Raw genomic sequence first — 27535 nt, 5'->3', positions numbered from 1 at the left:
CAGTCCTCTTCCCTCCATAGTTTATGCTGAATACACTGACATGCACAAGTATCAGTGCTCAGGGTAGTGTGTTGCTATGATGGCTTTGGTTGTAGCTCCGCTATAGCCCACTCCCATCCAAATCAAATGAGCATCAGGTCTGGTTTGACTCAGGGGCTCAAATTACGTTATCAGGAGTCACCTTAGCTCTGCTTTCCATGTCAGTCTCTGGTCGGTTTCCTGCATGTAGTAGGCCTGACAGCTGCCCAAGGGAAGAGAGCTTCTCACTCACAAAAGTTCTGTTGCAAGTCCAGGAATGGGTTTGCTTGGGCCCAAGGGGTCACATGTCCAGCCTTGAATGGGTTACTAAAACAAAGGGATGAAATCCACTGATTGGCAAGATCTGGGTTATGTGCTCACCTTTTGATTTTGATATTATAGAGAGTCAACATCTCCCCAAATCATATAGACTAGAAAAGGCTGAGGGGCAAGGTCTTCAAAGGAAAAAAAAGATATTATTGGCATAAGATGAGGAAATAGGGGCAGGAAAAATAGTCACAGATATCTACTGCCCCATCCAGGGATCTGAAGGGATAAGTTCACCCCACAACTGGTGGAAAACCTAAATCAAAACCCCTAAGAACCACACATAACACCAGGTGTCATGGAACCTGGAACTGAGAACCAAATGGAGGCAAGAGAGTAAAACCAAGCAAAGGCTTCCCTGCTGGGGCTGCTGGCCTGGGGGCCTGGGGGATGGACAGAGGCACAGGTGCCTAGGCACTATGTCAGGAACCCAGACACTGGTAGGAAAAAGCAGGCAGGAAGGCATAAGGATGAGAGCCTCTCAAGAAATTCTCCTGAGTGTCTATTAGAAATGTAACATCTTGAGCCCCACTCCAGACCTCTTACATGGGAATCTGAATTTTGACCCGATCCCCAGTTGATTCACGTGCACTGCTGGCCTATATTAGACTCATCTTGTATCTCTTAGCCCTCACATGCAGGGGTGGTAGGACCTATGTGAGGTCTTTATTTCAGACTTCCTGGAAGACAGTGTGGTCATGTGTATGAAGGAACCCTAAAAATTTTCATGCTGTTTGAGGGAGCCAGTATTTCTACTTCTGAGACTGTTGTTAACAAAATCACAAGAGGCAGAGACAAAAAAAATACTATGCAGTATAATATAGTGCATATAAAAAATACTATACACTATAAATAATACTGTGGTATTATTTATACTCAGAAACTACTACATATTCACAAATAGGAAAGGGCAAAGTCAAGTATGACACATTAAATATTGACCATTATGTTACCATTTGAAATATTGCTTTAAAAGAAATTTTCAAGGAATATAGTGATAAACCAGACAGACAGTGCCTGGCCTCTTGGAACCAACATTCTACTGGGGAAAACAGATGATAAGTAAATGGACAAATGAAAGAATTTCAGACTGTGATGAGTACACTGAAGGAAGAATGGGATAATGTGGTAGAGAGTCCTGGGTGGGTTTGGAGGGCTATTTAAATAGGGCCATCAGGGAAAGCTTGCCCCAGGAGCTGAGATTTAAAGTGAAATCTAAAAGATGAGAGGGAGCCAGCAAAATAAACATGTTGGAAAAGATCTTCCAGGAAGAAGGAATAGGAATCACCAGGGTGCTGGAGCTGGGGAGCTTGGCTGTCTGAGGGATATAATGGAAGATGTGCAGCTGGAGTGGGGTAAGCCAGGAGGAAGCTGGATGCTGAGGAAGCTGGAGGAGGGAGCAGCCCCAAACTCTTCTGGCCTCATAGGCTGGGGATGGAGTGTGTCTTTTGTTCTTAGAGCATAGTGTTATGACAGTATATAGAGAAGCGAAGTGATATCAGTAAGACAGCAGAATAGTAGGTCCTGGCCCTTATCTCCACAATAGAAACACTGATTTGGTGATCATCTGCAGACAAAAATGGCTTTGTGAGAGCTCTGGAGTTCAGTTGAAGACACTGGGACCCTAGTGGACCACAAAATCCAAGATCAACCATATTGAAAAGGGAAAAAAATGTCTTTGCTTGTACCACCCCTCCCTAAGACCAACAAAACTCAGAGCCAGGAGAGATTCCCCCAGCCCATGACTTCTCCCACAGGAAAAAATAATAAATGAGGGTCCAGCTTCATGGCCTTTGAGGGCAATATCCAAAAGCCCTGCTTATCTTGACACACCACAACATTGAGGAAATTGGTATGGTTGAATCATCTGAGAGCAGCTAAGAACAAGGAACAGGGTAGAGGCTCATGGCAATTAGTTATGTATATATCCCCAAACCACAGTCCCTCACAGATAGTGCTCCACATACTCCCACAAGTGGCATGCAGATCTCAACAGCCAGGGAGGATCTCAGCAACCAACTTTACTCTACAGGATTGAGAGAAGGTGCACAACTCCAAGACTGCTCCCTGAGGAGGGAGGAAGTGGAACTTGTACCCTTTGTCCTGGCATATTGATGCACTACTCTATGGAAAGGGGGTGGATGACTCTTGGCACTCAACATGGCTGTGTAGGGTAGGGAAAGGCATAAAATCCTAAGACATAACTTTCAGAAGGGAGGGAAGGAAATATAATTTGCATATCAGGGCACTGCCCTAGGGAAAAGGAACAGGTAACTCTGTACCTGGCATGGCTCTGTGCAATTGAGAAAAGACACAAAATCCTAAGATTACTTCCCTGCGATGGATTGGAGTGGACATATCCATAGAAAAGAGTTGAGAGATCTCTAGAATCTCTAGACAGGCTGACTAGTGAAGGTCTTTTCCTCTCAGAGCCAGGCCAGAAACCCTGGAAGGAACGACTACTTCTTCAAATTTGCGGACACCAACACAGGCTATAAGGATCACAAATAATCAGGGAAACATGACATCAACAAAGGAAGAAAACAAGGTTCCAGTAACTGTAACTGACTCCAAAGAAAGGAAATCTAGGGGCAACTGAGTGGCTCAGTTGGTTAAGCCTTCAGCTCAGGTCATAATCTCAGGATCCTGGGATTAAATCAGGCTCCCTGCTCAGCAGGGAGTCTGCTTTTCCTTCTGCCATTCCTCCCTCCTGATGTGCACACGCTCTCTCTTTCTCTCTCTCTCCCTCCCTCCCTCCCTCCCTCCCTCCCTTCCTCCCTCCCTCTCTCAAAGAAATAAATAAAATATTTTTTTAAAAGGAAATGGAGATCCATAGGTTGCCTTAGAAATCATGATCTTAAAGAAGCTCATTGCACTATGAGAGAATACAGACAACTAAAAAAGCAGAGAAACAATCAATATCAAAATGAGTTCAACAAAGAGAAACAAAAAAGAGCCCAAACACAAATTCTGGAGCCCATACAATGCCTGAACTGAAAAATTCAGCAGAGAGCCTTAGTAGTAGACTTGATCAAGCAGAATAAAGAATCATTGAACTTGAAGACAGGATATTTGAAATTGTCTACTTAGAGAAGCAAATGAAAGATAAACAAAAAAGAGTTAACAAAGCCTATGGGACTTATGGGAAACCGCCAAAAAAACCAATTTAACATAATGGGAGTTCCAGAAGGAGAAGAGAAAGTGAAGGGGGCAGAAAGCTTATTTAAACAAATAACAGCTGAAAACTGCCCAAATCTATTGAGAGTAATGGATATCCAGATTCATGAAGTCCAAAAGATACAAAGTAGGTTGAATCTAAGAAGGTCTATACTGAAGCATATTAAAATTGTCAAAAGTCAAAGAGAAAATTTTGAAAACAGCAAGAGAAAAGCAACTTGTTATAAATAAGAGAACTCCATTAAGATTTTCAACAAAATTTTTAGCAGGAAACTTGATGGCTAGCAGAGAGTGGAATAATATATTAAAAATGCTGAAAGAAAAAATCCACCAACCAAGAATACTGTACCTGGCAAAACTATCCTTTAAAAATGGAGGAGAGGTCCCAAACAAACAAAAATTGAGGGAATTTGTTAGCACTAGACCTGTCTTATAAAAAGCATTAAGGGGAGTTTGTCAACTTGAAATGAAAGGACACTAAGCAGCAACACAAAATATATGAAAATATAGATCTTACTGGTACAGGTGAATAAATAGACAAAGAACAATACGATACTGTAATGACTGTACATAAATCACTTTTAACCCAAGTATAAAAGTTAAAAGAAAAGAGTATTAAGGATAACTATAACTACAGAAGTTTGTTAATGGGTGCACAATATAAAATATACAAATTGTGACTTCAATAATATAAAATGTTGAGCGGGATAAAAGTGTCGAGTTTTTGTATGTGATTGAAATTAAGTTGTCATCAACTTAAATGGAGTGTTATAACTATAAGATGTTTTATGTAAGCCTCATGGTAGCCACAAAGAAATACTTAAAGAAGATACACAAAAGAAAAAAGAGAAAGGAACCGAAGTATTAATACAAACAAATCCTCAAATCTCTAAGGTAGATAGCAAAAGAGTAAGAGAGGAGCAAAAGAACTACAAAAACAGAAAATGATTAACAAAATGCCAAAAGTAAGTCCTTACCTATCAGTTATTAAGTGTAAGTTTAAGTGGATTAAACTCTCCAGTCAAAAGGCATAGAAAGACTGACTAGATAAAAAATATAGGTTCCAACTATATGTTGTGTACAAGAGACTCACTTTAGCTTTAAGGACACACAGGGGCTGAAAGTGAAGGGCTAGGAAAGAGATACTCAATGGTAATCAGAAGAGAGCAGGGGGGTCTATACTTTATGAGATAAAATAGACAAAGTGAAGAACTGCTATAAGAGATAGAGAAGGTCATTATATAATAATAACAGAATTAGTTCAAGAGAAAGATGTAACAATTATATATGCACCCAACATCAGAGTTCCTAAACATATAAAGCAAACATTGACAGATCTGAAGGGAGAAATAGATAGGCATACAATAATCTTGGGAGACTTCAATACTCAACTTTCAGTAATGGACAGAAAATCCAAACAGAAGATCAATAAGGAAATCACAGATTTGAACAACACTATAAACCATATGTACCTAACAGACATATATAGGACACCCAACAGCAGAAGAACACACCTTCTCCTCAAGCATATACAGAAAATTCTCCAGGATAAATCACATGATAAGTCACAAAACAAGTCTTAACAAATTTAACAAAATGAAAATCATCCCAGGTATCTTTTCTGATCGCCAATGGAATGAAACTAGAAATCAGTGACAGAGGAAAAAGGGAAAATTCACAAATACATGTAAGTTAAACAACATATTCTTGAATAACCATTGGATCAAAGAAGAAACTAAAAGGGAAATTAGAAGATATTTCAGGACAAATGAAAATGAAAATACAGCATCCCAAAACTACAGGCTGACTTTGACTATATAAAAGGATAGAGAACAAAGCCTTGAGATAAACATGCAAAAATATTATAGCCATTACCTCCAGGTGGTGGAATTACAGCTGATTTTTTCTTTTTCTTATGCTTTACTATATTTCCTTCATGTGAGAAAAAACAATAGAGGTGATTTCAGAATTTGAATTTGGACCAGTCACAGTGATTAGTTGCAGACAACAGAATCCACTCTTTCTAGTTTGAGCAGAGTGGGATTTATTCCTGAGATGGAGATTCCAGGACTACCAGGGGAATAAGCACCATGGTGCTAATGTACCATGACCAGGGACAACATAGTCTGGGTAATCACCTAACCCTGCCTGAGACTGTTGCCATGGAAACACCACTGCCTGTGATGCTCAGGCCCAGACACTAGAGCTTGCTGCTGCTGTGGGAGAACCAGACCTTTCCATTCCCTGCCAACCAGGCATCCCGTATCCACTACTCCTATAGCTCACTTCCACCTTCCACCCTTGGGCAGGCATCTGTCCAGAGCAGCTGAGACCACCTGCAGAACCCTAGCTGCAAGGGTGTGTGGGAAATGTCGATTTCAGCTTTTCCAGAGACTAACTAATGTACAGCAAGGAATGGAAGGAGGGGATTGGTATGCATGTTTAATGAATCAGTCTTCAAGTTCCACTGAGAATCAAAACAAAAGCCACAAAAATGGTCATGCCCTTGACCTTCTGAAACCCACATGAAGGCTCAATCATGCAATTGTGTTGTCATAAGGACAGCAGAAGGCTTTCTCTTAGTCCAGAGAGCACTGGTCACTAGAGGTCCTAGCCATAGCCTCCTCAGCACACACTGGCCTGACTTCTCACTGCAAGCACCTCACTGCCTGGGGCCTTGCCTTGCTGCTAGAGATCCCTTGGCCACTTGTGCAGCAGGCTGAAGTGTGGAGACTTAGCAGCCCTGGGAGACTTCAGCCAGTACCCCGGCTGCTTTGCCTCTTGGCTGGGAGGGCCTTGCATTGGCCCCCAGGGGTTCCTGGTGGACCGGGTTACTATTGTCCACAATGGTGGGCTCCCACAGTGGTGGGCTCCTACATGGTGAGTGGCTTGATAACAGCCATGACTAGCTGCTTTCTCTTCCTTTTCTCACTTCCCTACCCCTTGCCTTCACCTCCCAAATAAACTCCATGCACCAGAATCCTTATCTCCAGGCAAACTAAGGCATTGTGGCCTAAGCATGCGCAAATGTAGAGCCTCCTGCTGGCTGCCGGTTTTGGTTTAACAGGTGTGAGGCTGCATCTGTGACCTTGCATCTGTTCATGCCAATCTGGAAAGTCATCCTGTTCCTGGTTCTCACCCTCTTTGGCAGGGAACCAGAGGGCTCCAGTATGCTCCCAGCCACCTGCTACCTCACCCACACTGACGCCATGACCATGCATGCACAGACAGGCATCATCCTCCCCAGAGTTCTCCCCAGCCCCTCTCTGCCCCTTCTCCCTATATCATTTATTACTCCTGCCCTAAGACCATGATGATGTGCCATGAGGTTCAAATAGGAACCTGGGGTTCTAAATGTGCCATCCTTGGTTTAAGAGATAATTGCTGTGTGCTGCTGTTAGTGTGTGAGTTTGCAGCCAGCTCCATCACAGGTTCACACAACAAACATCCCGCCACCTCCCGCAGCCTGGTGGGTACCAGGCCCTGTGCTAGGCTCTGGGACATGAGGATGCATCATCTACTAGATAATCATCTTTCCCTCCTGCACATCAGTTCTGCCCACAAGCAACTGCCCAGCAGCCTAGTGGCAGGGAGTGTGCATTCTCAAATTTCACCTTCAGTCACGTGGTGAGAAAAGCAGCTTATTAGTCAACCACTTTGTGTCATGCATGCGCCTTGTCTCCTTACAGCATTCTTGGGGGCTGTTATCATCCCCAATCCATAGATGAAGAAACTGAGACTCAGAGTTTGAGTGACATTCTGAGGTCACTTGACAACTGTAAGGGGCGGTGCTGGGGCCAGGACCGGGAAGGTCTGGCTCAGGATCTGTTCTCACTCCCTGGTACGTCCTGTCTTCTCGGACAAAGGACATTCCAGAACGATGGGCTCCTGTGTCCCTGCAACTCAGCCATTTACCCAGGAGCTTCTATATCATCTTAGCACTGGAGACTCTGCAGTGAACCTAGCAAGTCCTTGGTCCTCATGGAGCTTCCCCTTATTGAGGAAGACAGACACAGTAAAGAGGCTCGATTCAAATGGAACTGAGTGAAGGCTACCCAGCCAGGTGATGTGAGGGAGGAGGGTCTTTATTATGTGTAACAAATGACCCCCAACACTTAGCAGCTTACAGAGGCAACCATTTCTTGTCTTGGCATATGTGGGTCAGGAGCCCAGGAGCAGCGCAGCTGGGTGGTTCTGACTCAGGGGCTCTGAGATTGCCAGCCAGGCATTGGCTGGGGCTGCACAGGCGAGGGGCTGGGAAATGTACCCGTAAGCTCACTCGTGCGGCTGGTGGCAGACGCATCAGGTCCTCACCAAGTGGGTCTCTCCACAGCTGCTCACAGGACCGGGCAGCTGGCTTCCCCCAAGGTGAGAGGTCGAGATGGAGATTAAGAGTGAGACACACACACAGATGCACATGCACACACGTGCACCTGCACACACACGCATGTGCACATGTACTCATACCCATGCACATGTGCACGTACTTGCGCGCGCGCACACACACACACACACACACACACACACACTGCTTGCTTTCTTCTCTATCATGGCTCTGATAAAATGAAAAACTAGGCTAGGGAAGCCTAGCCGAGTTTGCAGAAGGCGGCCAAAACAAAACAAGCGCCTCTCCTGCTGCTCCCAGGGATAGCCTGCGCTCACTCTTCTGTGGCTTGCTTTGTGCTTCAGGCTCCCTGAGGACGAATCTGGAGAGTCTTCCAGCTAGCAGAGGGCTCATCTGCACCTTGTTGCATTCCCTGGTCAGGGAAGCATCACACATTTCTGTTGGCTATTCTGGTCTTCCCTCACCTGCCAGCAAAGGGAGCAGTGGTCTGTGTTGCAATGTACTAATGTCCACTTAGAATTGCTGGGCAGGGAGTCCACAGTCCTTCTAGAACAAGGGGTTTACATTCAAGCATTTGGAACATATTGGCTGGGAAATATGTGCTTTTCATTTTATTTGTTACCAGCAAGTGCCGAAGGGAGATTGGGCTACCAGGGGAGCCCACCTGTGACAACAGGTTTGGAGGTTTGTGGAACAAAGTAAGGACTCTGTCCCCACTTTTAAAATAATAGATCACTCTGTTGAACAGTTGTTCATGTTTTCCATTTTAAAATGGTGACGTATACGCACAGAGGACATATAGAATGTGTATACTCATACATATGTACGTGTGTGTACAGTTTAAAGATTCATTAGGGGGCTACTTGGTGGCTCAGTGGTTGAGAGTCTGCCTTCAGCCCAGGGCATGATCCCAAGATCCTGGGATCAGTCCCACATCAGGTTCCCTGCAGGGAGCCTGCTTCTCCCTCTGCCTGTGTCTCTGCCTCTCTCTGTGTGTCTCTCAAGAATAAATAAAATCTTAAAAAAAAAAAAAAAAAAGGTTCAGTAGGGCGTAGGCACCTGTATTCACTACCCAAGTCCAGCAGCCTGGAAACCATTTAATGTTCGTCTGACAGCAACTCCTCTCTGGGGTGTGACTGTTGCCTTGACTTTTGTGACAGTTGTGTCCCTGCTTGGCTTCATGGTGAGATGCTGAGTTTTGCCTGTTTTGCTTTAGTCAGGTGCATTGTGACATATGCCTTCTTTGGCCGCCTAGGCCACTCACTCTGCTGCTGGGGACAGCTGGCGCTGGTGTGTTCCCCTGGCTGCTTGGTATCCCTTTTTTTGTGTGGATGGGCCACATTCATCCATTTTCCTGCTGTGACACACAGGCCCAGTCCAGCTCTGGGAGCACCCCACCCAAGGGCTCTGTCGTGTGTTTCACTGGTGTTTGTACCTGGCAGTGGGTCAGGGCATGCTCTTCCCTTCCTGGGTAACACCATCTTTTCCATAATGGAGCACTTACATGTGCCAGGCTGTGGGCTGTGATGAGCTGGGGAAGTGGGGAGTAGTATTACTTTGAACCATTATCCAAAGAAATCTAAGCTGCAGACTGGCACCTGCTCTGGGGGAGGGGCAAGCTGCCTGAAAGGCCCGAACAGGAGGGAAGCCTAGCCGAGTTTGCAGAAGGTGGCCAGAGATGCCCCTGAGTAAGGGACACAGTGGCGGAAAGTGACCAATGGTCAGGGGGGTGTAGGCAGGAGGAAGAGTGTGTGCAAAGGCCCTGAGGCCAGAGAGGGTGAAGCTCCAGCTGCCATGGCACCATGTGCCTCAGACTGGAAAGCTTGCATGATGGACGTTGATTTTCTCACAGTTCTGGAGGCCAGCAGGCCCAGGCCGACGTCTGGCAGGGCTGGTTTCTGCTGAGGCCTCTCTTCCTGGCTTGCAGCAGGCCACCTTCTCATGGTGCCATCATGGGGTGGAGAGCGAGTGAGCTTGGGTATCTCTTCCTCTTCTGGTCAGATCAGGGCCCCACCACTTCCCACCTCTCCTCACAGGCCCCTCTCCGAGCACAGCCACACTCAGTGGGGGGTGGGGGCGTGGGGGGTTGGAGGGCTGCAGCTATAACATATGAATGTGGGGGACATAAAGATTCAATCCATAGCAGGGGTGAGGGAGATTTGAAGGACTAGAACATTCCTGGTGCAAGAGGTAAAGCAGCATTTGAGTTTCCACAAACCCTCCCCAAACTTAATGATCTGCAACAGCGAACTTCATTTCTTTCCTCAGGAGTTCATAGTTTGGGCAGGACTTGGGGGTGCAGCTCCTCTGGGCTGGGTGTATATCAGATGAGGCTTTGCTACTGTGGCTGACAGCTGGGGGCTCTGCTGGGGCTGGTGGCTGGGAGCCCCCTCCTCCTCCTCCTCCCCCTCCTCCTCCTTCCTCTCTTCCTCTTCCTCCTTCTTCTCCTCCTCCCCCTCCTTCCCCTCCCCCCTCCTTTTCCTTCCTCTCCTCCTCCTCTTCTGTGTGGCAGCATGGGCTTCCTCTAAGCATGGCAGTTGGTTTCTAAGAGCAAGAAAGCCTTTGCCAGTCCTTCAAAGGTTAGGGCTGAAGATGGCAGGGTGCTACTTCTGCCATCAGGAAGTCACAGAATCCAGGTACAGCCACTGGCCACTCACATCACAGACCTTGTCTTTTTGTTTTTTTAATAAAAATGGTATATATTTAAGGTGAACCATGTGTTTCATTGTACATATATATAGTAAAACAATTACTACAGGCAAGCTAATTAACGTGTTTCTCTCCTCACATAATCGTCTTTGTTTTTTATGGTGCTAGCACCTGAAATCTATTCTTGGCAAATTTCTAGTACACCACACAGCGTTATTAACTGTAGTCACCATGATGTACATTAGATCTCCAGACTTGCTCATCCTACAAAATCTGCAAACTTATACCCTCTGACCAACATCTGCCCATTTCTGCACACCTACTCCCCTCACCTCCCCACCCCTGATGAGCACACAGACCTATCTTCTCTCAGCCGTGTGCTGTATAAATGCTGCCACCACTTGGGTTTGGCATCACTTCCTAGGCCACATATCCTCTTGCCCTTGGAGCACATGCTGGTCCGCTCTTTCCTCAAGGCAGCACAACCCCAAATAGTGAGGATACAGGGCTAGGGCACATCAAAGCTGTGAGAGTTCCAGCCAGTTGTCCCAAATGCCACCGTCTGGAGCTGGTGCGTTGGTGGCCAGCACACTGGGGCTTCATGACTGGAGCTGTGTGTGTGAGTGTGTGTGTTTGTGTGAGTGTGTGTGTGTGTGTGTGTGTTCCTAGAGTGAAGTCCAGGGCTTTGGATCAGATTCTCTGATGTGTCTCTCACCCAGAGAAGGGTGCCAAGATCATGACAACAGACTTGATTTGAATCCATTTCTGTAGCATGGATGTGAGAGGTGGTAGTTGACCTGGCCTCTCCGAACCCACCTCAGAGAAGCCACAGTTTATCACTGGCCCCAGTCACCACCTGCCACCTAGCAGGAGTCTGGGACCACAGTCACCCAATTCACTTACTCTTCTGTTTTATTTCTTCAAATTATGGAAAACTTCAAACATGAACAAAAGTAGGCAAAACAGTGTAAGATCCCCCCACACCCCATATACCCAAAGTCAACAATTATCAGCTCACTGCTAATCTTATCTATTCCCCTACCTTCTCCATTTCATATTATATTTTTCCAACTTTTTAATAAAACAGCACATAATACTGAAAGTGCTCATGTCCTAAGTGTGTGGCAAGGTGGGTGTTCACACCTGGGCCCCCAGTAGAGTTTTTGGTACCCAATTCCAACATGTGTGCAGAGGGGGTGAGTTCCCACACCACTGAGCCATTCTCCAACACCAGCCGTGTGTCCTACAATTGAACTCAATTCTGACGCTCTCTACCTGGAGATAGCCTCAGATCCCACAGGTCAAGTGCTCAGTCCTACAAGGCTGCCCACCTCCCCCCACCAACACACTTCAGACACCAGTCGCAAGCTTAGCTTGTTACCTGTGCTCCTGACCAACTGGCTATAAATCAGAGGTTCCTGTGACTTCCCCTTGGGTTCAATTAATTTGTTGGAGTGGCTCACAGAACTCAGGAAACCAGTTTACTCATTAAAATACTGGCTTATTCTGAAAGGATATAACTCAGGAACAGCCAAGTAGGAGCGATGCACAGGGCAAGGGGCACAGAGCTTCCATACCCTCTGGGAGTGCCACTCTCCCTGAATCTCTGTGTTCACGAACTGGAAGCTCTATGAACTTCCTTCATAGAGTTTTTATGGAGGCTTCATTACATAGACCTGATTGATTAAATCATGGGCTGTTGGTGATTGATTCAGCCTCCAGCCTTTTCTTCCCTCCCTGAAGGTCAAGGGGAGGAGCTGAAAGTTCCAACCCTTTATTCCAGGTTGTTTCCCCTGGCAACCAGCCCCCATCCTTACCTGCTTTTCAAAGTCTCTTCATTCACCTGAACCTAGTTATGGTAGAAACAAGACACTCATTTCACTGTAAATGGCTCTTGAATGATTTCAGGCACTGAGGACAAGAGACCAAATATTAGAACAAAAGATGTTCCCATTGCTGTCATTGCTTGGGAAATTCCAACGGTTTGGGGGTGCCTGGGAGGCTCAGTTGGTTGAGCATCTGACTTTTGATTTCAGCTCAGGTTATGATCTCAGGGTCATGGGCTCAAGCCCCACAGCAGGCTCCATGCTCAGCAGGCAATCTGAGTGAGTCTCTTTCCCCTCTCTCTCAAATAAATAAATCTTTTTAAGAAAGAAAGGAAGAGAAAAAGAGAAAGAAGATTCTAAGAGTTTGGGGTGCTCTGAGCCAGGAACTGTGGACAAAGGCCAAGTATATATGAGAAAAAAACATTTTGGTAATTTTGCACCTGGGTAACCAGGGCCTGGATCAGGAGGCAAACAGCTGCAAGCAGGTGCATGAACAGCACCTGCAAGCCCCCAGGTGCTTCGGTCACTCGTCCAAGGAACCTCCATCCTGACCTCCAACAGGACAGATGGGGTCTGGTTTGCCTGTGTATTTACACAGCCCCTGGGGGGCCTCAGTCCATCTCCCACACAGGGAGGACCATGCTGGGCCTGCCAGGTTGCTGTGAAATCAGTAGCATGGGTCAGGTCCCAGCCCTGGGCTTGGCACCTTGTAAGGACTGAGTAAGGGATGTCTCTCATCATCATCCTCATCATTGGCCTTATTTCTGCTTCTGCACTGGCTGAGCCGGGCAGTGGCCCGGGGTTAGAGCTGGAGACATCTCTAGAGACAGCAGTTAGAGCTGGAGACAGCTGGAACCTTCCAGACAGCCGACAACTGCTGGTGTTTAAGATCCTTTATGGCATCCTGGAGAAACTTCTCTGCACCAGGTCATCAGTTAGCTTGAAAGACAACGTGGTTACATAAAATCTGTAACAGACACAACAGACATAGGGAAAGGGCATGGGGTGTTCTTCTAAGATCAGCAAGGCTGGCCCCGTGGGAGAAGCCACTGGGCTTCTGTGCTGATGGGGCCATGTCTCTAGTCTGTAAAATTACTGAAAAAGGCAATTTGAAAAAAAAAAAAAAAAGATGATTTTGGGTTAAAGTGTGTTTTTATTTCTGTAGCTCACTGGCAGTAAAATCCAATTTGGGACGTCCAGGGATTAGATTCCCGAATGCTTGCTCTTAGCCCTTTGCTCCTTCAGACCCTGGGAGCCTAGCGGTGGTTTTAAGCCCTTAGCCGGGAGCATTTTAATCCCCAAGTCCCTTTCCTTCGGTTTACAGAGCGCGAAGTCACCGCTGTCAGTGGATGCCGTGTATGGTGTATTTCAGCCTCTGTGAAAGTTCAAGTGTGCACGATACGATCTAATTGTCCAGTTCCTTGACATTCAGGCTTGTCTCCTTTGTAAAGTGGTGTAATTGATTTCTGGGTACTTGAAAATAGAGCTGGTAGTGGGGATATATGCTGGAAATACCAAGTAGAGGATGCAGTGAGGCCACTACACCATCCGCACTCACTTATTCCTCCCACCACTGCCCCTCGGGGACCAGGGCCCAGAGTTCTGGAACCACAGGCTGCCCTCCAGGGTTGGAAAATGAGCCTAAAGCTTCCAGGAGGAGGTGGCTTTCAGGGCCGAGTTCCAGGTCAAAAGCCCAGCAGTGTGACCCCCTGGGGGCTGGGCATGAGGCTAGAGAAGGGATCCCAGGGTAGCTGGGGACCTCACGGGTCCCCACATCTAGCATCCTCCTGCGGATCTCCCAGAGTGGGCTGTACTTGCATTGCATGCTAAAAGTGTGTTCTCTCTCTTTGCAGGTCTGAAGGAGAAAGCTCCCGGAGTGTCAGGTATGTGTGTCATCAGCCTCCCCTTGTGCCTCTGGTCCTGGGAGCGGGGGCTTCAATGAAACCATGTGCTTCGATTTCTCTCTGAGGAGGTCTCACCAGGTCAGAGCCCTTCTCCCTTGCCGCCCCTGGCCCTGGCCTGCCACCCCAGGACCTTGGCCATGCTCTGTCTGCTGGCTCGTTGTCCTCAAGCAAGAGTGTTGCTTTACTGTGCAGGCTTTCCTGATTCTAGAGTGACCTTCATGGGGGTCACCCGGCTTGGTGGTTGTTCTGTCCCCTTCAGGGCTGTGGTAGTATCCGATTTACCTAGACTGTGACATATCTAAGACCAGAAGCTTCTCTGCTCAGACAGCACCTGAGACTAGACTGAGCCAGATGGGGCAAGTCTTTGGGATGTTTGGTGGAGGTGCAGGCTCCTACCAGCTTTGACCAAGGCAGTGTGTCTCCATGGTGCATGGAGCAGATGCTGCTTGCAATTGAGACCCTGCCTCTCCCCACCCCTACTAGTGGAGGGTCAGGGGTTGGCATGGAGTGAGGTCACAGCTGGGGATACTGACTGACTGGATCAAGGAGAGGGCTTAGTAGGAACCAGAACCCCAGGGTGCTAGCCTCTCAGCCCCAAGGGCTGGGGCCAGGCAGTTCTCAAAGCCTGAGTTGGGGGATCAAGAAGACCATGAGGGATAAGAGACAATGGGCTGGTGATGAGTGTGGAAGAAGGGGGAAGAAGCCAGAAGGCCTTTAAGAGCCACAAGGATGGCCAGGCCCATTGGCAGCAGATAGGATTTCAGATTTCTGGATGGTTTGAAACACACTGTGACCAGGCTGGGGAGACAAGATGCTCATCCTGGGCCTGGATGGAGCTGGGAGTTTCAGGCTTGGGTGGGGTTCTATAGGCAGCCCAGGGAGAGAGAAATGCAGATGGATGATGGTGGCTGCATCCCCGGGAGGCTCCCAGAAGCAGCATGGGGAGCCCCCATTCTGTACCCATCACTTGGCTTTGGCTTAACCCAGGAGGCATGGATGGTGGTCCTAAGCCAGGGAGGCAGAGGGCAGTGGGAGGGCTGGGCCTAAAGACCCTCACTGGGGCAGGGTCCCAGCAGGAAGCAGAGGCACACTCAGGGTGGGGGGATGCTGAATAGTGTCATACAAGGGCTGCCAATGGGGTGAGGGCTGCACTGAGAGACAGAGGATGGCCAAGACCAGGAGATGCTGGGAAGGGGCAGCTGGGCATTCTGGAACGATAGCCCACTCTGAATATGTGCAGCTGTGCCAGCCAAGGGAGGGTGCCCTCAGTGGGCTGATGGGGAAGAGGCCCCAGGTATGCTGCTTTTGTGAGCAAAGCAAGGGGCAGGACTTTTCTTACATTTTGGGTAAGAAAAGTCAGATATAAGAACATGGTTTCTTGCTTATAACGTTTGCATAAGTAAACGAAGGCAGGAGATGCAAGCAGTACTCAGAATGGTCCCTTGGCAGGTAGGGAGCAGGGCAGGCAGGGACAGGATGGCTGTGAGCCTCCTCAAAGCGTGTGCTGTGCTGTTGCTTGAGCTTGGAACCACACAAATGTATTACCTATCCAGAACATTTGTTAAAAATAAAGAGCCGTCTGAGGAGAGGTTGGGTTGCCGAGAGGTAGTGAGCATCCCATCACCGGGGTATGCACTGACATTGGAAGGGGACTCGTGGAGAATAGGAAGGAGAAGCCCCTCAGCACCACTCTTCATTGCCTCTCGCTGCTCTGGGATCTGAGCTCCCCCCTCTGTTTGATACACTCACCCAGAAGGTGTTAATGACACTTCACGAGATATCCTGAGACCAGTGGGCTTTCACTATACGTTCAGCCAAGTTCCTGATTGAATGGGTGCTGGGAGACGTGTGTGCAGTGGGCGTTTGGCCCTAAAGAGAGCTGAAGTGCCCTGTCCACCCCCTCCCGCCCCCTCAGGGCTGTGTGGTGGGCTGTCAGGAACCTGATTTGGGGGGCATCTGGGTGGCTCAGTGGTTGAACATCTGCCTTTGACTCAGGGTGTGATCCCGGGGTCCTGGGATCAAGTTCTGCATCGGGCTCCCCACAGGGAACCTGCATCTCCCTCTGCCTATGTCTCTGTCTCTCTCTGTGTGTCTCTCATGAGTAAGTAAATAAAATCTTTAAAAAAAAAAAAAAAAAAAAAAGGAACCTGATTTTGCAGGGCAGTTATTGGAACAGAGCCCTGAAGTAGGAATATGATTCTCTGCTCTGGGGAAGGGTGGGAAAGACATTTCAGTGGGGAGGAACAGCATGTGCAAGGACCTACGTGGTGAGAATAAGGAATGGCTTGGGAATGGGAGGAGGGACTGTATGCAAATTGAAACATATGTTCACAGCTCGAGCCAAATGGTTCTCAGCAGGACACTTGGAGATGAGGAGCCGGGCAAGGAGGAGAACTGATAGGAGTCCAAGCAGAGGAAGCTGCATCTAAGTTTCTCTAAGGCTCAAGAACCCAACCCCGTAGAGACTTCTACTCTGCTGTGTAAACTCTTGGGAACAGGCCCAGAGACCTTTAGGACTCGTGGTAGAAGCCACTGCGAGGACTTTGAGATGCTGTTGTCAGGCCTTGATGGCATTTCTGTCCCAGGCCAGGCATGTGTTTTGTCCCCGGGGAGCTGTCACCACAGGGGTCAGGTCTCTGACATATGTCACACCCTCTGCTCAGCTCACTAGCACAGGGTGGACACAGGGGCACAGGACAGGAAGCAAACCCATGGACAGTTCAGATCTGACCCACTCTCCATGTTTCAGCACTCCCCACAGACAGCTGCAAAATTTGTTTCCCAGGGAAAAGTGACCCTGATGTCCCCTCCTAAGGGGCCCCTGGTCTTCTGCTGAGTGTTCTCTCTCATGGGCCCACCAAGGGGGAGTGTTCTTTTTTTTTCTTTTTTTAGATTTTATTTATTTATTCATGAGAGACACACAGAGAGAGGCAGAGACAGGCAGAGGGAGAAACAGGCTCCCAGTGGGGAGCCAAATGCAGGACTTGATTCCAGGACCCCGGGGTCACAACCTGAGCTAAAGGCAGATGTTCAACCACTGAGCCACCCAGGTGCCTCCAAAGGGAGTATTCTAAAACTCAAATCTGATCACAGTGACTGCCTCCTATGCACCCCCCATCACTCCCCCCACCCTGCTTCACCCTCTGGGGAGCCCTGTTGCCCATCACCATAGCTGTGGCTCTTACTGAGGTCCCTGGGCCCAGCACCTCCCACCTATGCAGCCCAGTTTCCTGTTCCTGTCTCCCATGGACCTGCAGCCGCCCAATGAGCTACTCACTGATTCTAAATGCATCCATGGATTCCCTGCCTGCCTTCAGCTCATCTGTGGGATGAGTACTGTTTCCTCTGTCCCCTCCATTTGGCAGACCTGGGCCTTTCTCAGAACCCTCACTCTGATGCCTCCCTGAAGCTTTGAAGGGGTCGTGGCCAAAGTGCCCTTCTCCCTGCTTGCACTCCTTGGCTTTTTGTGCTCATTTCTGATACCTGTGTTCTCTTTAATTTGTGTCCTAGGGACTTGAGCACTTAACCCACCCCACACACAGGCAGAGTAAGGAACCTGGATGAGGCCCCCACCCCCCTCATTGTCTCCCAGCACAGAGCACAGGGCAGGCACCAACAGGCCATCATGGACTCACTGGGAACCCTGGGCACAATGCCTTGTCCACAGCACTGGCACTAATTAATGTTTGCTTAATTGGCTTCAGAACTCATAAATATTTTCAGGCCATAAACTGGAAGGAAAAAAAAAATTGGACCATCTACCCTGCTCAGTGGAGAACCCCTCTGCTCCCCTTGCTTCGTTGCCTTTTCCACAATAAACACCAAAAATCGTGGGCAGAGGGGGCTATGTTTGACTCAGAGAGGCAGTGTCTGCATTTCATTATCCTGGCTTGGGTCTGGATGGACACCAGGAGCTGATCTGATGATCTTTGCTGAATGTTAAGAAAATGAACCCTGAGAGACCCTCCTTCCCCCACCCCCTACCCTGGGGTCCCTGCATGGCGAGGTTTTTTCTTTACCCTCCAAAGACATGAGCCACCACCTGCCTTTCTGGTGGGCTGTAGGAGCCTCCCGGAGCAGCAGGGAATGGGTCTGCCAGGAGAAGCCTGTTTGTGAATGCATTCGTTCGCGCTACTTTTCCCTGAGGCAAAACATTTGCAAGATCAGATGTGTATTCATTTTCCACGAATGAAATGACTCAGTTTTGCCCATTTTGCAAACGTAGGACTTTGCTCCCTTGTTCCCAGGGAGCGTGCGTCTGTTTTCCAATCCCTTCCGAGGGAGGCTACAGACCTTTGAACCTTCTAATGATTTATTGGTTGGGGGATAGGTGGAAAAGAAGAGCTTTGCAGAGTTTGGCGTTTGAAAGAATGAATAGCTGCATGGAGGGCTCAGAGGGGGGTGCTGATACTGTATTTGAGGAGCAAGGACTTTGTGCAGCACAAAAGCATTATCTTTTTTTTTTCTCATCACCCCTTTGAAATGAACCCAGGCATGTTCGCTATTAGGAATAGGTACCATTTAATGAGTGTTCACTGTGGGTCAGGGCCTCACCTCAACTGTGCAAACAACCCCACCCCTTCAAGAGAAGGTGAGCCCCACTTTTTCAGCTCTGGGAAACTGAAGCAAAGAAATACCGATCAGCTCCCGATCCCTAGATAATACGGCTTTTGAATGCAGACCCAAGACCTCAAATGCAGAGCCTTTCCAGGTCAGAATGGCCTGTGGTGAGTGTGGAACATACAGATTTCCAGGCCCTGCCCTTCTCCAGTCTGACTAGGAATATTCAGAGTGGGGTCTGGGACTCTGAATTGTAACCACTTCCTGTGTGAGTCTAAGAAGCGGCCTGAACACACAGCCTCCCTCTCAGCAGGCCAGTATCCCGTGTCAGGCTGTGCCTGCCTCCCAAGTGTGAGCTGATGGATCCTCAGAAACACCGAACACAGCAGATCCCCTAGATCGCCTCCCCAGGAGGAATCCTGAAACATTGACTGGTATTTTCCAAAGGTTTCAACCAGCAAGATTCTCAAGACCCCAAGTGGCTGGTGAAACCTGAGGGCTGCTTGTCTGGGGAGCATGGGAGCCACTTCTGGAGAAGGCAGGCTTGGTTACAAATGTTGTCTTAATTGGAACAAAGACATATAAGTGAAAGCAATTAGTCAAAATTAATCCGTTTTTCTGTGCACATCTCCCATCACTCTGTGCCAGGGCAAGACAGCCTCTGTAATGATCTGGGCCATCCCCTCCACCCCCACCACCCCAAACCCAAAATGAGAACATGCAATTTATTGTGTGTGCAAGGAGGTATGAAAATTGCCAGAGGTGGCAGACGAAGCTGGGATGTTTGCGGGGCTGAGTAAACAGGATAGAGTTGTCATCTCCAGGATGGAATGGGAGCTGGCTCCACATCAGGGAGATAAGCTGGGGTCTTCTCCTGCAGCCCGGTCCACAGGCTGTGCGAAGGGCTGAGCCAGTGGCCTCGGGAGGGGAGTAGGAATGTCTTAGCACCGTGGATAGGAGTAGAGGCACTGGGGTCAGATGCTTCTGAATTAAATAAATCCTTTTATCTCCCTGTCCCTATCCTCTGTGTCCAGACACTGACCAGAACTGAACTCTCCAAACCTCAGAGTTGACACTCATTCAGTGGTCTTTATTGAGTACCTACTGTATGTATGAGCGAAACCAAGTTCATCTGCCTGATGCGCAGAAAAGACCATCACTGAGACATCAAGTATGCAGCAAGGAGAGGGTTTATGTATTCCAAAGGCAGCCAAACGGGGAGATGGGAGTGCAAGTGTCAACACCCGCCCGCCTCCCAGCCCAGCAGAAGAGGAGCATCAAGGATACTTAGGGGCAAAGGAGAAAGGTCTAGTTCAAAGGTTGCAGTTGTGCCTTTTCATGCCATTAACCCTTTGGTTACCCGTTTCAGTCCCTGCTTTCCCTTTGATCGGTTCTCGTCCTGAGTGTACTGGGACGATGACCACTCTGGTTTCTTCCCGCTGCAGTGGGGTGAAGACTGGGGTAGAGGAATGGAAGCTTTCTGAACTTGTCTGGACTATTCTTTAGCTCTAAATTGTAAGCCAACCCTCTGCATTACCGGGACTTGGGTCAATAGTCCTCGTACTCTGTTCTATCTAGGGCCTTAGGGGAGGGTTGTTGTGACCAAGTAGCGTGTTGCACTCATGAGCTGATTTCTTTGGACCAGCTCCCCTAAGTGGTAATTTCAGATCCATCAGAAGCTCACTGGTCTGAGCGGGGTCCATTTCGATGTTCACCCTCCTATGGCGCAGGGAACCTGGCATTCTCATAATTCGGATGTGATGAATTGACAGCTGACTTCCCTGGGGTTTTCTGAGGTTGGCTAGCAGCACCTCAAAGGATGCTATCCAATGAGGTTGGAGCTGGTCCTCTGGGCACCTGCTCTTCAGGTCATTAGTGACACATTTTGATGTCAGTGTAAAGGCACATGTGGGAGGTATGTCAACTGACTGGAAGCAAACTTATGTATCACGTGTACCCGATAGTATCCAAATTCCCTGATGTGAGCCCCTCCAGGAATTCCTAAGTGATGAAAAGAACATCGAAAGTCTTTATATAACATCTCATGGGAGCTTTAACCCAGGCTCACTTCTAGCAGCTACTCTTACCCAAAGCAGGGCAGATGGCAAGGCTTTTTCCCCAGTTAAGTTGGTTTCTTGGCATATCTTTGCCAAAGTTCACTTTTTCTCTTTTTCTGGTCAATTGGGGTCTCCAGGAAGCATGGGATTTCCATTGAATGCCCAAGGCATTGGACACCATTCATGAGATTTTTCACCCCCTTGTCACTCTGAATTATTAGCAGCGGTCCAAACCTAGGAGTGATTTTGCTTACAGGTGTTTTGACGACCTCTGAGGCCTTCTCTGAACAGCATGGCAAAGTTTCAACACAACTTGGAAAGGTGTCTGCAAATATTAGCAAATCCCAAGAATTACCTGTTGTTTTTGCCATCCTGGTCAAGGCCGCCTGCCGATCTTCTCCAGGTGTGGTGCCTCTAAGCTGTATACCTTTTAGAACTAGTGGGGGGCCATCTTAGGATTGTTTCTAGCACAAGTGGCACATATTTGAACAGTTCTCTGAAGATTGGAACCCATAATATACTTCTGGATCCATGGAAGAATAGCATCTTTCCCATAATGTGTGCTTTGGTGAATATGGCTAATTATTTCTTACATAAGATGTTCTGGGATAAGGATTCATTATATATCCAGCCAGTATTAGTGCCAGCTTAGTGTCCAAATCTCCATTCCTTAGCTCCTCTATGGTCCTCCAAGGAACATTAGGGGTTGATATTTAGTTAAATCTGTGTTTGGTACTAAAGCCATCAAAGGGTTTGGGAGTCTTTGTATGGGCTGCCAGTGGGGTTCCCTTGGGCAGTCAGCCAATTTATGGCATCCTTAGCAGTGAACAATAGCTGATGGGCCACCCCTACATCCAGGTCTTTGTTAGCTTTGATCTGTGAAACTGTTCTCATCCATGAACATGTCAAAGTCTGGGTTTTCTGATGGCAGATCGTCCATTCGGGATGGCTGCAGTAAGCTTATTCAGTTATCCGTGTGTCTCTGGTGATGTTTCTGAGTGGCCCTTAGAGCACAGGCATGAAGATGCTCTCCACATGTGCCATTGTGGCAGCTTTCCTCTGAAGCTTACCTTGGGTTGTTAGCCTCAGTTTGTAGGGTTTCAGGAAAAAGGTCAGTCTTAGTTTTCAATGATTCAAGTCAGACAGTGGGAGGAAACTGGAAACTGTAGTTTGGAGAGTCATAGTCTGATATTCAGGAAAACCAGAATTCAGGACCCAGTCTGGTTTTATAGGCAACCAGCAAACACTCAAAGGCAATTCGTCAGAACTAGAATCCGACATTTACAAAATGTGTTACTGAAACAATTTCTCTCTCTAAAAGCACCCTCATTTCCACCAAAGATAGCCAAATTAAGACTAATTCATTTGTAAAATAAGTCCAATTTTAACAAACTTGGCCTATTTACATAGGCGTAGCAACAATGGTGATTGGTCATATATATTTGGGTTTTTTTTTTTTAAATCTGCTTTGCTGGAACTTTTTTTTTTTTAACACTTACTTTTAAAATGTATTTATTTAAGTAAGCTCTACGCCCAATATGGGGCTCAAACTCATGGCCCTGAGATCAAGAGTCACATGCTCTACCCACTGAGCCAGCCAGGCGCCGAACTTTTCATAAGGAACATCAGATTGAAATCTTAACAGCCTTTTGAGGTTAAATAGCCAAGCCAGATACTTGCCATCAGGCTTTGCCTGCAATACCTGCAGATTTGGGTGACTTCCTCCCCTCCCAAAATCCCCAAAATATCTTGAGGTTCCCGCACCTGCCAGGAAGTGACTTTTCTTATTCACTTGATAAAGCTCCTCGAAACTTTGTAAGCAAGGTAGCAGGTGATTTTTCCAAGAGGCTTCATTGGCTCCATAGAATCAACCTTAGTTCCTTAATGCTGTCTGGCCATCTCTGAGTCTGTGCATATCTTCATCAACTATGACATTCCAGTCAAAGCCTTGGGAATATGATCACTGTTCCCATTTGTGTCCTCTTACAGGGAGAATAGATTCTCATTGACCTTATGCAAACAAATACATTGCCATGAAAGTATAAGATATTCACTGAGGATTTCTGATTTCTGGTGGTATCAGATAGAGAGAAATGTTTCATATCTGTTTAACAAAGAAATTTTTTTACCAAATTTCTGTTAGTCATAGGTAGACTTGAATCCAGAAGGGCAAACATTAAAGAACCAGCAGTATTTCAAACAAGAGTCTGTTTGAATGCAGCTTCTCCATTAGTTTTGGAAATTCTTACTCAGTTTGACTTTAGGATCTTAAAGAGATCAGAGACCTGTATTTGTCAATATAATGCAGCTGACAAGGAAATTCTGTGACACACAGTACTTCAATAATTAGTATAACAAGCGATGACATTATACCAGGACATATCAAAACCTTAGGAATTTTGTAAAATTTCATAAAAACAGTTACAACATTCGCCCGAACAATCTAGCCTAAGAAGGTTTATTGTCACTTGTTTGACAATGCTTCCCATGTACTTAGATGTACCAAATGAACAAGCCTAATTAGAAAGACTTCATTTAGAAGTTGAATTTTTGGAAGTTTGCTAAATATCGGAAGATTTTTAAAGCACATGCCTAAATAGGATTACAGATCATTACAAAACATGATTCCTGACTCAGCCAAGGGGGCAAGAAGAGATTCTCAAGGTAAATGCAGGGGGTTACAGAGTTGTTAACAAACCGTAGCTCTCTTAACATTGAGCAGTCAACTTTCATAAGTAATCAAAGACCTAACAAAGACAAGACATAGAAAGTCTGTTTTTCTAGACAGATTAAAGATAAAGAAAAACCTTTGTTCATAATTTAGACCAATAATCTAAGAAGGCTCCGTCATTTTAACAGAGAGAGAAACCCCAAATTCCAATCTTATACCAGCGTACTTAAATTAAAACTTATTCATTGCAAGATGCATTTTTAAAAATTTATTCAGTCCCTCCTCTTTCCTCGGTGTCATCTCCCACATTGATATATAGTGATTTTGACAAGGGCATCCAGGGCACCCCATAGGTCTTATTTCTTGTGATGGGCATTGGGATGTGCTGACCAGCATCTCCAGCAGGAGCGAAGGTCTCCCAGCTATAGGAATGCTGCCAACAGTCCTCAACTCTCAGATACCATCAGGGATGGCCTGGACTGCAGACAGCTGCCTTGCCAAGGGCATGGCCTCTTCCCAGGTGGTCACATCCAAAGGTCATTCTGAAGATCCCAGTGAACCTAACTTATGATGGTACTAGGGCAGCCCAACTTCTGGAACTCCTCAGAGAGTCACCTACAGCTTCTGTTGGTGTTGTATCACCACACAACTTCAGCTCAATCTTGTTCTCTTGCTCTTCCTTCACGTTCCCTGGTGATGATTCCTTCCTAATAAACTCTTTCTACATGCCAATCTCCATAATTTCAGTCCCGACCATGCATAAAATTCTTTTCTAGAGATTCCCTTCTCACAAACATTCTACAACTTTCTTTTTTATATTCATTCAGTCTGTGCTGGGTTTTCCCTCTTTAAATAACCAGTCTCACTTTCCTTGCATATTAAGTTGTTTCCCTTATTTTTTCCCAGGAGTCTTGACATTTATTAAAATTATTTACATCTGTATATTTATTCTTAGATTGTCCATGCAGTTTCATAGGCGTTAGACAAAGCTCTAAAGTTTTTTTCTTTTCTGATGAATTTTGCAACGGAGATAATATGAACTTGCTTGACTTTCAGTAAACGCAGGCGGAATAAAACTTTTATGCTTAATGTTGGCAATTCTAAAGGCTTATCCATTTCAATTAAACAAACAACCTTAAATTAGCTTTAAAACCAAATATTTTCCACAGTCACATGAACCTGGGAAACAATTTGGGTTAGTTTCTATCTTTCTGTGTTTTAGAATGCCCAATGCTCACAAGCGCTTGCCTTTAAACTGACTAATTAGAGCACTTTTTCAAAGCAATTTTAACAATACCACCTGTAGAAAAGAAAATATCTCACATTTACAGCGTACATGGACACACCCTTCAAATACACAAGATGAAAACAAAAAGTTTGCAGGTTCAGCAGGTCTCAGAGTCAGTAAAAATACTGCCGATGAGCCACTGTATACCTGCCTGGTTTTTCAATGAAGAAACACAGCAGCCTGACAGGGACCACGAGACAGAGCAGAAGGATAAAATGCCCGGCAGGGTCCCACCCAGCCTGGAGTCCAGGATCACCACCCCCAGCCCAGCCTCCCAGCAGAGCCCTGGTACCTCCTCCACCCCCAGCACCAGCAGCAGTAGTGAGGACCCAGAGGGAAAACTGGCCCCAGAGTGCATCCTCGGAGAGACCCTCCACCACCACTACCACCACCTCCACCATCACAGCCACCCGAGCACCTGGCAGCCTGATGAAATGACCCCAGCACATCTGTCTGGCCACAGCCAGGGCCAACAGGGTACAGTGGGAAGGTTCTTCGATGTTATTCTAAGGCGTCTTTGTTTTAGACCTAAGAACCAATATAGAAATAAAATCAAGCCACTTTTCTCCCCCATGGCCAGGCAGGGACCAAATGAAAGACTGTGGAGCCATTGAGCCACCATCCTAGCATTTTAAATGGAAGGAAAGTTGCTGAGCTCCAGGGGAAGCCTGGCAACATGGTACAGGAGATGGGCCAGAGGCTGAGATGGGAGTGATGTAAGAAGTGCAAGAGTATTACAGGGCAGAAATGCAGAGACTGGTCTGTTACCTTTCTATACAAACATTGCCCGTTTTCAGGAGGGCCAAGGGAACATTTGGTCCTGTGGCCTGTGTGAATTATGACCAAGAGTTCACAACAGGGTAATAAAGCCCCGTGAACTAGCCTGTGTGGGGGGATTGGAAGTGGTTTGGGAGTGGGCCCCCAAAGTGGCTTAGGGGTCACTGAAATGGCCAGCTGAGTTTCCTGAATGTAGGAGCCTAGCTTTTTCCACTTTCCCCATCCAGGAGGGATCCCACCCACAGGAAATGGGAGCAGGGCTTACAGATAGAAGGAAGCTATGCAGACAGGACAGAGGTGAGGGAGGCAGGCAGGGATGGAGGATTGAACCAGCACCCCTTATTTCCAGGATTACCCCCACTGGTGCATTTTGCTCTATATCCCCAAACTTAAAAGTCCCCTAGCTCGGGGCCTGGAAAGGGGTACACTCTGAGAACAAAATTCTCCACCAGGGAGACTTTCTCCACCTGTGAGCTCAGGGCCTTGGCTGCGGGGCTGCTGGCTGTCTCATTAGCCCAAGTGGTTTCTCAGGGAGAGCCTTCATGTTCTAAAGAGTGGGTGACCCTTGATCAGGGCACCGGGTGACACCTCTGGCTGCACATGGACAGTGGGCTCTGGGAGCCTCAGAGACAGTAATAGAGTCCCACCAGCAATTTGACACCCACTGGTGGATTTTCAGGTGGTTCCTGAATTATGAACTGCTTAATGCAGTTTTTCAGGTGGATAATCTCTCATAAAACATGAACTCAGGGTAAGGAGTGGTCAGTGGTGGAAGAGAAGATTAAAAGGGATATGAGAGGGACACCTGGGTGGCTCAGTGATTGAGCGTCTGCCTTTGGCTCAGGTCGTGATCCTGGGGACCCAGGATCGAGTCCCACATCGGGCTTCCCACAGGGAGCCTGCTTCTCCCTCTGCCTGTGTCTCTGCCTCTCTCTCTGTGTTTCTCATGAATAAATAAATAAAATATTTTTAAAAATAAATTTAAAAATAAATCATTAAAAGGTATGTGACAGACGTGTCCATGTGGCTCCCATAGCATTGTCCACTACCCCAGGCAACCAGATACCTGACTGTTAACTGAGCATGTGGCTGCCAAGGACTGCAGAGCTCCCAGCCTCCTCTGCAGCTAGGCTGGTTATGTGACTGTGCTCTCTCTCCAGGAAGGGAAGGGAAGTGATTTGTACTTTCGGGATGTTTCCTAGGAGAGAGCATCAGGCCCCTTTCTGCTTCCCCCTGTGTCCTGCTGCCGGGAACGTGAGCTCCATCCTGGCCCCCGTGGACGAGGGCAGCTGCTCTGGGATGACAGGGCATCGGGGAGAGGAGCCTCCTGGAGCAGCCCTGCCGGCCGGGCCCCTCACTGTCCGCCTCTAGACCACGCAGGAGAGAGCTGCAGACGTCCATTCGCCACTCTCCTGGGGAGGACGCTTGTGACAGCAGCTGAGCCTTACCATAACCAGGACAGCAGCCTCGGAGGGGACTTCGCTGTGTGGTGCCCTGTGGGTCAGGCTGCTCCCAGAGCCACAGCTGTCTGAGATTTTCAGCCCTCCCCTTCCGTGGGGTGACAGCCAAGCCCCACTGCAGCCCACCCCCTCTCCGGGCGCTTCTCTGGAAATGCGTGAAGATGGATGCTCCCACCGAGAAGAGCCGAGCTAGTATCTTCCAGGGACTTCATCTTGCTCTTTCCTCCCCCCCTCGTGCATCCCCACTCTCTTCCGGAGACGTAGCTTGTTTTGAAATATGCTGTGCCGACTCTTTCCCCGCTAATATCTGCAGATTCTAATTAAATAACTCAGGGAACAGGCCGTCTCACGCATGGTGTAACTTGATTATTGCTAGAAAGATGAGTGTGGAACTGACAAGTTGCCTGCTAAGCTGACAAGTTTAAAAGCCGAATTTGAAAACCAACCAAATTCCATGCACAGTTGGAAGAAGGTAG

At 47.4% G+C, this 27535-nt stretch overlaps 1 protein-coding gene across 5 annotated transcripts in view; it reads left to right on the top strand.

Moving 5' to 3' along the window:
* Positions 1–27535, top strand: part of IQSEC1 (IQ motif and Sec7 domain ArfGEF 1) — a 376147-nt gene that overhangs the window by 109470 nt on the left and 239142 nt on the right. For all 5 annotated transcript variants that reach the window (XM_072720184.1, XM_072720185.1, XM_072720192.1 and 2 more), the window contains exon 2: positions 14196–14225. In XM_072720184.1, coding sequence (XP_072576285.1) covers positions 14196–14225 — 30 coding nt within the window. The remainder of the gene's footprint in view (positions 1–14195; positions 14226–27535) is intronic.

The sequence above is a fragment of the Vulpes vulpes genome, chromosome 9, assembly GCF_048418805.1.
Source record: "Vulpes vulpes isolate BD-2025 chromosome 9, VulVul3, whole genome shotgun sequence".
Classification (NCBI taxonomy): Eukaryota; Metazoa; Chordata; class Mammalia; order Carnivora; family Canidae; genus Vulpes; species Vulpes vulpes.
The sequence above is the reverse complement of the archived record's forward strand: the minus strand, read 5'-3'. Positions and strand labels throughout refer to the sequence as shown.